The sequence below is a fragment of the Eucyclogobius newberryi genome, unplaced genomic scaffold, assembly GCF_026437365.1.
Source record: "Eucyclogobius newberryi isolate DKJ021-1_F unplaced genomic scaffold, fEucNew1.0.hap1 SCAF_18, whole genome shotgun sequence".
NCBI lineage: Eukaryota > Metazoa > Chordata > Actinopteri > Gobiiformes > Gobiidae > Eucyclogobius > Eucyclogobius newberryi.
In genome coordinates, this window is record NW_027315812.1 from 9,037,033 (window position 1) to 9,049,131 (window position 12,099).

Consider the following 12,099-nt stretch of genomic DNA (forward strand, 5'->3'; position numbering starts at 1 on the left):
TGTCAAAACACTTTTGGTTGATTTGACAGCCTTTTTTATAACGTACAAATATAAAAACTTTTGAAATGCCTTCACCCAAAGACCAGGATCGAGTATCTTATCAAAAGAAAAAATACCCCAAAAAGTATTATTGACACCGAAAAAGTTGCTATCACCCCTGTTTTGCCACATTCCTGCCAAAAAACTAATTTCCATGAAGACTGCACTTTTATTTTAATCTATATCGAGTTTTATGATCAAGACGTTTTAATTTCATCTCGGCATTAAATAAGAAATAAACTAATGACTTTAGTAAATGATTGATAAGATATATAAATGTATTACGATTTGTTGATATGCTATTGATTACTTGGAAATTATAGAGAAATTATAACAATAAATAGCTGCAACTACAATCCGCTAGCCGAGGGGGACTGTTGGAAGCGGAACCTTTATTCCTTGCCTTCGTTCCACCCGCGGTCCTTGAGTGACGGACCCCGCTGAAGCTATTTGAGCGAGCGGCATTTTGTTAATCTCTTCCGTCGCCGCTCCTCAGTAAGTAGGATGAGAAACATGTTGAGCCTCATCTCTAACGCCCTTTGCCGGATCACGGGCCGGAATGTGGTGAGTAATCGAGTTTAGGCACGTTTCATTTGGCTGCATCTATGTTGACTGCTAACCATGCTGCTAACATGCTAAATGCTAACGCTACTCTGTGTTTACTGACCTTGTGATGCTGCTTTTACCTGATGTGACCTTTGATTTACAGTTTCTTGCACGTTATGTCGTGTTTGCACGGGATTGTGTTTTTACTGACATGCATGGAGTCAAAAGTGGAAATACTGAAACTAATATTACCACATTTTGTTTCACATTGAGTTCTCCGCCTCCAAAAATGCATTATTTCCCCCCTTGCCTAAACTTTTGAAAAAAATCTTTATCACAGACTGGGGCTAAATGTACACTTTTTCCCTCGTAAAATGTTAGTCAATGTCACGTTTTTCTTTATATTGACGTGTAATCCAAAGAAAAGTTGCGCGTTGAGTCTTTACATTCTTGAAATTGCAAAGGCATTGTTCTGAAACACAGTGGCTCCACAGAAGGGCAACTGAATGGAGATTTGTTTCCATGCCACAAAATGGCAGGTCACACCTAGTAGAGGAGAAGTAGAAGAGTATTGGGCAAGTAAATAAAAAAAATATTATTAAATTATATTATTTATGTTGAGCACAAGAAAAAAAGTTCCTCAAGTAAATAACTGAATACTACCCACGTATTCAAATATATGGAATTATACTTTCCAGAAGTAAATGTGCCTATTGGAAAGGCACGACAGTAGGACGGCAACTAACCATTATTATGGTAATCAATTAGTCTTTAGATTAATTCGTTGTTTAGATTGCGAAAGGCCAGTGGATGAGATGTTTGCTCAGATTTACCCGGATTGATCTGGATTGAGGAACTCCTGGTGCAGATTATTTACAGACTAAAGGGAAATGTGTACATTTTGTTTTTATTGAAAACACCCATCTAATTATGTGATTTTCGCTCTGTTTGAGTAGTAAAACCTCTCAGATCATGGCATGTTGTGGAGTCCGTGTATTGACCAGTTAATTGTTTTATTACTTAATTATTGACTAACTATTTCTGTAGTCTACAACTAATCGATTAACGTGTCTTAGAACTACAGTACAGTGGTTTTCTCTAACATCAAGCTTATCTATAATATTTAAACTAACCGTATGATACATCAGTGTTTCCTCTATGTACTATACTCCTAAACTACATGTTTAATGAGTAACTGGACTGACTTTCTTTTCCAAACATAATTTTTCAAAGATGTGTCACAATATTTTTTCTTCAGTTGTCTTCAGGGGGAAATGGGCAACACTGGTGTATGAGAAATGGGTCAAATGCATCGCTGTTGAGGCATGAAACGTTGGTGAATGAACTGTGAACGCTTCCGCTCACTTTAACCCTGTGTTTTGTCACTCCTGCTTTGCTCCTTTAAACTCCTCTCAGAAACCTAATGTTTGTCTGGCCTTTCTCCCGCTGTCCGTCCACAAACCGTCTCACAGGGAGCGCAGACTGTCTCGGAGGTGAGTCGCTTCCCCCCCTTTTGTGTTGTGATCCTAAATGAACCTAACCATGCTTTAGACGACCCAAGACTGATGTGTTAAACAGAAGCTGAACCGCTCTAGAGCAGTGGTTCTTAAAATGAAAGACTAAAGGTGGGCTCCAGAGGCTTAAACTGGGGCTCCAGAGGCTTAAACTGGGGCTCCAGAGGCTTAAACTGGGGCTCCAGAGGCTTAAACTGGGGCTCCAGAGGCTTAAACTGGGGCTCCAGAGGCTAAAACGGTCAATTTGGGTCCAATAACACAATAAACTACTTTTTAAAAAAATATTTTTTAGCCAGATTAAAGATAAAAATATTACTGGCATCAGTTTCTGTTAGATTGCATTGCTCTTTGGGGACTATTATCTCTCAGATAAATGTATTTTAATTCACATTTATTTTGTCCTGATGTGTTGTGTACATTTTAAACTTAGAAGATGAGCGATTTATGACATAATTGTAGAGAAGATTACAGGTCAAGGTACAAAGAAGGCAAATAACTTTATAAAATGTGTTTTTATATAAATGATCAAATTGAGTTCTACCCTGTTTTATACGGAATTAATTTGGTTTGAAATTAATTGTATTTTCTTCCACAAATAGACATTGTAATTTGGAAACATTTTCAACTGAATATTGTTTTATAGCGCTCAGTTTTCGAGCGTTCTCCATGTTTTGCGTGTGTCGTGGCCGTAGCACCTCCTCCTTCCTGTCCATTTGTCGCGCGTGTCGTTGTGGCGGGCTAAAGCGCTGCATTCTGATTGGTCGGCTCCTGTGTTCTCAGCTTCTTATCGACCTATCAGAGTTGGCGAGCGTGTCGTCAGGCGAGGCACAGATCCAGAGGCTGCCTCCTGAACCTCCTCCAGGATCAGATAGAGCCGCAGAGTTAGATTCAGAGCCCGTAGAGAACACTGTAAGGACCAGCACGTCGTTCATGTCCAACTAAACTCACCGGTCTATTTATGAAGATGGGCTATAAAAAACATACTTTCCTTTCACATTTGCTCATTTGTGGGAGTCTTGTTGCGTCCTTGGCTCTAAGAATATACACAAATTGGCCACTAGTGCTGCAAAGACTAAAACGTGACTAGTAGACTATTAATATAATTGTAGTCCTATTGTTTATGATTTGATTTAAAAAGTAAAAACATCAACAAAATATATCATTGCCATTTACCGTATTTTCCGGAATATAAGTCGCACCAGCCAAAAATTGCATAATAGAGAAGAAAAAAAAACATAAGTTGCACTGGAGTATGAAATGCAGTTGCAAATGTGAAATGACAAATAATATCACTTAAGTTGCTCCAGAATATAATTGTAAGTCGCACCCCGGCCAAAACTATGAAAAACGGTGCGACTTATAGTCCGGACAATATGGTATAACCCAACAAAAAAGGTCACATTTCTTGGTACAAATTTCTGCTCCAAATTGCATGCTTTTGCTGATTGACTGTAGACGTTGATCATTGTCAATTAAAAATGACCGAATCTCTGCATTATTTAAAAGTTAATTAATTGCACAGCTCTAAATGGGAAAACAACTTCCTGTACTTCCTGTTCCATGTGCTATAGCCGTTAGCATAGCCACAGTTGTCTGTTGCTCTGCACTTGAACCATCTTCATAAACAGACCGGTGTAACTTACAAACTGGTCTTTGCACTATTTTCTTTTCTGGATTTAACGATTTAAGAATTGAATACATTTGTGATTGCTTCAGCCTCTAAATGCTCAACTCCAACTAACACACTTTTAACGACATTTTAAAACACTTTTCTGTTAAAGTTCAGTTATGGAGTATAATTTGATGACATTGTCTAACCTCAGCATGTTTTTGATCGTTAATATGCTAAATGTTATCTTCAATTTCCAATGATAAACCGTCCGGTCTACTGATGAACAAATGCTAATTGTTTTTAATAAAGTGTATTTACAGTTTACATTAACTTGTGTCTGTTTTCAGACTGCTCAGGTCGTCGTCTCCCGGTCGTTTGCTAATTTCACTCCTGAAGTCACATTCAGCATCAAAGTAAGAGTTTTGGAATAGATTTTGTAGATGTGTGGACTGTAATGTCTAAATGTGACAAACTTTTCTGTCTAGCTGTTTTTCTCACATTTTGAGATTCACAAAGTTTAGATTTTGTAAAGCTGGTCACAAATGGCAGACGATGGGACTGAAAGACAATTAAATACTTCACTGTTTTGTCTCTGTCATAGTGAATAGTTGTTAAATGGTGGTGTTTTTTCTCTCCGTCTCTTATCGTGACGTGTGTAGAAATGTGATGTGCACGGTTTGGAGGCGGGGCCCCCTGACAGCGCCGTCCTGACCCGGGACCAGGGCCTCGGGTTCTACCGCTCAATGCAGACGATCAGACGCATGGAGCTGAAGGCCGACCAGCTCTACAAACAGAAGATCATCAGAGGATTCTGCCACCTCTACGACGGACAGGTACGGCCTTATAGTCACTCACTTTACACACCGGGCGCTGGTCTGTAGCCACAACTGCCCTGGGACAGATGGACAGAAGTGAGCTACTGTGTCCTTTCATACTAGGACGCAACAAAGCAGATCCAGTGTGTAAAACAGCTGCTGCTCGGGTCCTGACTAGAACCAGGAGGTACCATCACATTAGTCCTGTTCTCAGACCTCTGCAGTGGCCCCCTGTGGCTTCCTGTGGCTCAGAGCTGCTTTAAAGTCTATTCTGTGTGTACCAGTCTCTCCATGGCCTAGTTCTATGTGGCTGTGTATGACCTGCGCTCTGGCCTTGTCTAAAGTACATTTTATAATGATTTATATCTTTATCGGGTCAGTCATCCATTTTTTCTGTCATTTGAAGCACTTTGTGTACAAACCGTGCTCGTTAAACTGGCCCTGCATTTGTCCAAGGACACAGTGACCGTCTGCCCTGGGACAGACCTCCTCCTGTAAGACACGTGTAGCTCCTGATGATGGTTTTCAAATGAGGGCAGGAGTCTGCTTTATTACAAGCTTTTGTCATGATTAACAATAATATTTAAATGACTTTATACACGGTAACCCACAAATCCTAGTCAAACCTATTATTGTATCTTTGTTATATTACCTTCTACAGCTAAATGTTTTAATATAAGACCAAAAAATGACAAAACGTTTCCTGCTCGTGCAAAGAAATGAGACAGATGAAATTGATCATTATAGGCAATGTCCACCCACAAGTTCACATTCTTTTGAAACTTTAAATCATTCCAAGTGCCCTTTATGTTTAAACCTTCAAACCCGCCCCTGTTTACTCCTTCTACCCGCCCCTTTTACTCCTGTTTAAACTATTACACCCGCCTCTTTTTACTCCTAAAAGTGACATCTGTGTTTGACCTTTTTAGGAGGCGTGTGCCACAGGGATCGAGGCGGCCATTGAAAGGACGGACCACCTGATCACGGCGTACAGAGCTCACGGCTTCACGTACACCAGGGGTGTGTCGCCCAGAGCCATCCTCGCCGAGCTCACAGGTGAAGCACACAACGTGACGCACCTCCGTACCTCCAGATTGTGCAGGAAAAGGCTGCGTATCCATGATGATTCGACTAGATTATTGTGGGATTCTGGGAGATTTCTTATAATTATTGGGATATTATCGTTAAGAGCAACTGTTTTGCTTTGGGATGAAACTAACGATCATTTCGCTCATTGATTAACAAGCAAAAATTCCCTAAATATGATAGTTTTTTTTTGTAAATTTAAGCAGATGAAGCTGAAGTTAGGACTTCACGCATGTTCTATGCCTATGTATTGACCAGTTAACGGTTATTCGCCTTCATCGTAACCGCTTTAGTCCGTGCTTATGTTTGTTTTTGTTTGCCAGGTCGTAAAGGTGGCGTGGCCAGAGGTAAAGGCGGTTCGATGCACATGTACGCTCCACATTTCTATGGAGGAAACGGCATCGTGGGAGCACAGGTAACGACAAACTATCAGCGCCGTTACTGATTTTATGTTGCCTTGTGCACTGGCTCTGAAGCCCCGCCCACAACTTCACTGTAAAACTTTATTACACACTGAAGTATCATGGTATGATTGTGGCTCTAATAATGCAAGGAACTTTACTCTCTGGACTTTTTTTTTTGGTAAATTATGAAAATGAAAATTCACCCTTAAACACGGCACACAATGACTGAAAAAGAATGCGTTGCCTCAACATGGCAGCTGGAAAAGGATTTTGATGATTATAGGTAACCATGGCTGCCATCGCTCTAGCCTTTTATAACTCATTGGTTTACATCTGTAGTTTTTGGAGATCTAATTGTCACGTGTCTTGACTTTTCCCATAAACTAATGTAAATCCACATTCAGTTCTCGATCTGAAAGTGTTTGTGCACTGCAGGTTCCCTTGGGCGCGGGCGTGGCACTGGCCTGTCAGTACCAGGGCAATAATCAGATTTGTGTGTCGCTGTATGGAGATGGAGCGGCCAATCAGGTGAGCTTAAGGTGGGGATTAGATTTAAGATTAGAATCTTAAATCTAATCCCCACGTTTTATTGATCTCCTCCAGGGTCAGCTGTTCGAGGCCTTCAACATGGCCGCCCTGTGGAAGCTGCCGTGCATCTTCGTCTGTGAGAATAACAGATACGGGATGGGCACGTCCGTGGAGCGGGCGGCGGCCAGTGCAGAATACTACAAGAGAGGAGACTACATCCCCGGACTCAGGGTGAGAGGGAACAGCAGCTCTCTGGCTTATGTTTTGACTCCTCCTCCCTCCTCCTCCCTGGTCTGGGGCAGTGACTGCTGGGGTCTCGTCTCCTGTGGTCCTCTTTCCTCCCTCCTCTCGTCTCCTGTGGTCCTCTCTCCTCCCTCCTCTCGTCTCCTGTGGTCCTCTCTCGTCTCCTGTGGTCCTCTCTCCTCCCTGGTCCCCTCCTCTCTCCTCCATCCTCCCTTGCTCCCTGGTCTGGGGCAGTAACTGCTGGGGTCTCATCTCCTGTGGTCGTCCCGTTCAGACCTACATTATTTCGGGGCAAAGCCCCGGCAGCTGCAGGTGTGAGCCTCCACTCAGAACCTGACGCTCATGTATGATGCTGCGCACAAACACTCCAGTGACATTGGAGCTCTACAAAGATTAGATGAACGCCTAACTTTGGAGAAATCATAATTTATTAAAGTAAAAGCGGGTGGCACACCCCAGAGAAGTTGCTCCTTTTAACATGACTGTTTGCAGGTGGATGGGATGGATGTGCTCTGCGTTCGAGAGGCCACAAAGTTTGCTGCTGACCACTGTCGATCAGGGAAGGTGAGTTTATGGCTTTCATTTATAATGAGAAACTTTCAATGTAAAATGTCTGTTCACTATTGTTTTAACACTGTATTTGTTTTAGGGGCCCATCCTGATGGAGCTGCAGACGTATCGATATCACGGACACAGCATGAGCGACCCTGGAGTCAGGTCAGGAACTTATGTTTGCTTTTTACATATGTTTTTATTTGGTTCTTTTTGTTGCTGTGTTTTGTTAAAAATGTGACCTCTGGTCTGCAGTTATCGGACTCGGGAGGAGATCCAGGAGGTTCGGGCCAAGAACGACCCCATCTCCATGTTGAAGGAGCGAATGCTCCACAACAACATGGCGTCTGCAGAAGAGTTTAAGGTTTAAGGATCCTTCACTTTAAAACTCAATGAATGTCACTGACGTGACTAAACTGTGGTACAATTTACCTGCTGAAGAAAACTGAGGATTAAGATGTTTCATGTGTTTTCCCTCCAGATTTATGTAAACTACACAAGACTAAAGCTCAATGCCTTACGCCACACATTATATTAAAATGGAACAATACTAGACAGTATTATGAAGTGTGCATAGTTTAATAGAAATGTAATTATTATTTATTTTGGATTATAGGAAAGAATGTTAACCTTTTCTTGGAAAGATTTTTTTACTCTTTAGGTTTAGTTTAAGACTTAGTCAAAAATATGGAAATGTTTGAACTGTTTTTGTTTTTCAGAATATCGACCTTGAGATCAGAAAAGAAGTGGACGAAGCGGCTCACTTTGCCACATCAGACCCGGAGCCCCCTCTGGACGACCTGTGCAACTGCATCTACCACAACAGCCCCCCCCTGCAGGTCCGAGGGACTCACCCCTGGGCCAAACTGGTCTCTGTTAGCAACAGCTGACGTCCCTTTTTAAAAGACTTTAGGCTCGGACACATTCTGCCTCCCTCCGGGACAAACACCAGGTCACATGGTCTTTCAGTATTAGATCCACCTCAACAAAAACAAAGTGCAGGTTAAAGTAGCAGCTTAAGGTCTGAAAAGTACAGTATGTGTCTTTAAAAATAAGAGATGGTTCAAAGAGGTGAATGTTGAACAAGAAGAAATGTGTTTTGAAGAGTCTCCAGGAAAAGCATGAAGGTTTAATGTAATGTCCAAGAAACAAAGAAGCTGAGCGTGTTTGTGCTGCTGAAGCTTTAGCACAGAGTTAATCTAGTGTTTCTGTCCAAAATAATAATCATACTAAAACATTTTAAACATCTCATCTTCTGCAAAGAACATTTTAGATTTCACCTTATATTTAAAGTACCTCCTGGTTGGGAAAAGCTGCTGTAGTTATTCTAATGTAAATGTTCTTTTGTAAATATAATGCTGCGTTCAAGGTCGTCCTCAAGGTCAGATTCAACCACACGTTCTACATCACTCTAAAATCACTCTGGGGCTGCTCAATATATCACAACATATTGATATTGCAGTGATCGATATCGTAAAATGGAATTTGGCAATATTGAGCCCGACGTTCTTCATGTCATGTATGTTTTGTTAAAGTAAAATGTGAATTGGGTAGACTTGACTCATTTTTGTCTTAAGTCCTTTAGCCTGGTTTAGGTTTAGGTCTTGGTTTAGTTTCTGTTTTTGACACGTTAAATCATCTCATCCAGCCTGAATGTTCTTGTTACACTATCAGGGTTAAGACGTACTATTTCTATTCTACATCAGGTTTCTTTTCAAACTTATGTAATCACACTTGAGTCTGAGCTACCAGGACGACCAGAACGCAGCGTTCTCTTCCTGTACAGTTGTTCAATTGCTGCTCATGATAAATATAAATAAAGTTTAAGTTATTGGAAAGTTCTGTTTCTGTCTTTATTTCTTTGTAGGCTATGTAACTTTAATGAGTGTTTCCTCATTTGTTTAACCTGCTACTGAGGCTCTAGTGTTCAGAAAATTCCTGTTTTCACCTACCCTCTATCCCCACCCACATCTGTAGTTGTGATTATCAAAAAAAATGATTCTACAGAGTGAACATGTAGAACTGTAAAATGCCATGTAGTTGTGAATGACAATCTGCTGCTTGTTACGGGGAAATATCACTGAAGAGGCGGGGCTGATCAGTTCTACAATTAATGGAACAGTTTTGACTATCAAGCCATTTTAGATTAATATTGCGCTTTACAATGACGATATAAAACGATCTAGTGGTCGTGCTAGTACATGGGGGGGAAAAGTCTCCTTTAACCGTAACACATTAAGACCACACGCTTTGAAAATGCTGGAATCACGTCCAACCGTTCCAATTTCCAAAGGGCGAGACTAACGAGCTAATTTCTGCACCAAGTCAACAAGCGATGCACTAAACTAAATCTGAGCTGAATTAAGTTTAAGAATTTAAGTATATTTTCATCTGAAAGTTCTGAAGTTTTTCGAGAGGAAACACAAATACAGGGACATAAATCAGCGGCTGTGTTGGACGGTCCATATTTGGAGAGTTTTGTCTAATTCCTGTTGTGTCAGTCGTCTGGAGTTTTGGCGTCATCCATTTCTTTCTCTTGGCCTTTTTTCCCGCTGCCAAAAGCTCGTTCCGGAAGTATCCACCACCCACTGTGTCCACGGCAGGAGTCTTCAAGCCCAAGTGCAGAGCGTGGAATGGCGTCCTTAACTTCAGTCCAAAACCTTTGAACGACAGGACAGTCCCAGAGTGGGTTTGCCTCCTCACTGCTGCCACAGTTTCTCCAACAGTTCGTCCCCGTCTGTGACTTATGGACACTTTGACGTGTAAGACTGTTTTTTGTGCAAGACTGTTAAAATTGCGTTTAACCAGTTTTTGTTCGGGGAGGAGCTGCTGTTGTGGCTGACGACGCTCCAAAGTCTCACTCGATTTTCCTAAATTCTTTGCATTAAACATGTTGACGCTCAGATTGAACGCACTCTGTCGGATCCCGGGTCAAAGGTCGGTAAGTGTGACCCACGTTTCAGTTTCTGTGTTTTTCCATGTGCTTCATTCATCCACGTTCAGTGATGATGAGCCACTTCCAGACTTCACCTGAGCAACTGTAACACGTCATCTTAAGCCGTTGTTAAAAGTGACATTATGTTTCTACCTCTTGTACATTTTGAGATGTTTTATGACTAGTGATGATTTCATTTTAAGAGCTCCTAAAATTCATGAAATGTACATGTTTTTATAAATGTGTTTTTTGTGGTTTGTGGGAAACGTAGGTGAAGAAGGTCATGAACGTGCTGTTTAAGGATGATCTTGTCGACCTTAATGTGCAGAAACAAACTATTTTTAATGATTTACTTTCTGCAATTAGCTTTGTAATTTGTTTTGGTGTGACATGAATATAACTGTTTTATGTGTTGTTTTCAGATCGTTTCTAGACAGTTTTCAGATTTCGCCCGACAGGTCACATTTGACATCAAGGTGAGTCGTGCTGTTTATATATTTGTATCTATATATAATTATTTTAAGTTTTTCATATTAAAAATGAGCCATAATAGACCTAACATTCTAGAAAAGACACACAAAAGTTATTTCAAAATCCGCCACAGGTTTAGCACATATGTTCTTTTTTGTTTTCCCATTATGTAATTATTGTTATTGAACAGAGCTATAATTCTAAAACAAACTTTCTTTTGCAGAAAACACATAAATTAGATTTTAGTGGAATAAACAGGTCGTTTAATGAAGGCAAGGGGGAGGAGTTACACTAAAGACACAATAAAATGACTAAAGCGAAGTAACAATACGGAAAATTATAATAACTAAAAGCAATTCAACCAAATCAAACTAAACTAATAATAATAAACTAAGTAATAAAAGGTTTGTGGTTTACTCTTCGTATAGTACCCTCCATCATTAACTAACTTTAAAAAGACAAAAATGTAAATCGCAACAGTTTTTTGTTTTTTTTTTGCATTATTTTTTGCAGTATTTGAGTCAGAATACAGAGGATATTTAACAGCATCGGAAATGTTTTAGAAGTGCTTTCCATTCCTTTTGTGTGGAGCACTTTAGTCATCTAAAGTCGTTCAAAGTGTAACAATGACAGTGTGTAACAATGAGAGCCTGTAACAATGACAGCGCGTAACAACGATAGTGCGTAACAATGAGAGCGCGTAACAATGAGAGCGCGTAACGACAGCGTGTAACAACGACAGTGTGTAACAACGACAGCGCGTAACAACGACAGCGCGTAACAACGACACCGCGTAACAACGACAGCGCGTAACAACGACAGCGCGTAACAACGACAGCGCGTAACAACGACAGCGCGTAACAACGACAGCGCGTAACAACGATAGTGCTTAACAACGACAGTGTGTAACAACGACAGCGCGTAACAACGATAGTGCGTAACAACGATAGTGCGTAACGATAGTGCGTAACAACGACAGTGCGTAACAACGATAGTGCGTAACGATAGTGCGTAACAACGATAGTGCGTAACAACGATAGTGCGTAACGATAGTGCGTAACAACGACAGTGCGTAACAACGATAGTGCGTAACAACGATAGTGCGTAACAACGATAGTGCGTAACAACGACAGTGCGTAACAACGATAGTGCGTAACAACGATAGTGTGTAACAACGACAGCGCGTAACAACGATAGTGCGTAACAACGACAGTGCGTAACAACGACAGCGTGTAACAACGATAGTGCGTAACAACGATAGTGCGTAACAACGACAGTGCGTAACAACGACAGCGTGTAACAACGACAGCGTGTAACAACGACAGCGTGTAAAAACGAGAGCCTGTAACAATGA

General features: G+C 41.0%; 1 protein-coding gene across 3 annotated transcripts; it reads left to right on the forward strand.

The window, feature by feature from the left end:
* Positions 1–467: 467 nt before the first annotated feature.
* LOC140364371 (pyruvate dehydrogenase E1 component subunit alpha, mitochondrial-like) lies at positions 468–9,133 on the forward strand. Of its 3 annotated transcripts, XM_072450470.1 has the most exons (13): positions 468–603; positions 2,058–2,078; positions 2,880–3,008; positions 4,059–4,124; positions 4,371–4,544; positions 5,456–5,582; positions 5,936–6,027; positions 6,452–6,544; positions 6,620–6,775; positions 7,280–7,351; positions 7,437–7,504; positions 7,595–7,703; positions 8,059–9,133. In XM_072450470.1, the coding sequence occupies exons 1-13, from the start codon at positions 544–546 to the stop codon at positions 8,227–8,229; spliced, it is 1,338 nt and encodes a 445-aa protein (XP_072306571.1). In that variant the 5' UTR covers positions 468–543; the 3' UTR covers positions 8,230–9,133. The 3 variants fall into 3 exon arrangements, with proteins under 3 accessions (XP_072306571.1, XP_072306572.1, XP_072306573.1); XM_072450471.1 differs by lacking the exon at positions 2,058–2,078 and having other exon boundaries at positions 8,059–9,132; XM_072450472.1 differs by lacking the exons at positions 2,058–2,078; positions 2,880–3,008 and having other exon boundaries at positions 8,059–9,131.
* Positions 9,134–12,099: the final 2,966 nt, after the last annotated feature.

Excerpts from the sequence above, each read along its gene's own strand:
- LOC140364371 (XM_072450470.1), top strand. The coding sequence starts at position 544 with ATGAGAAACATGTTGAGCCTCATCTCTAACGCCCTTTGCCGGATCACG. Across the intron at positions 604-2,057 it reads GGATCACGGGCCGGAATGTG|GGAGCGCAGACTGTCTCGGA; the intron begins GTGAGTAATCGA and ends ACCGTCTCACAG. Across the intron at positions 5,583-5,935 it reads CATCCTCGCCGAGCTCACAG|GTCGTAAAGGTGGCGTGGCC; the intron begins GTGAAGCACACA and ends TTTGTTTGCCAG.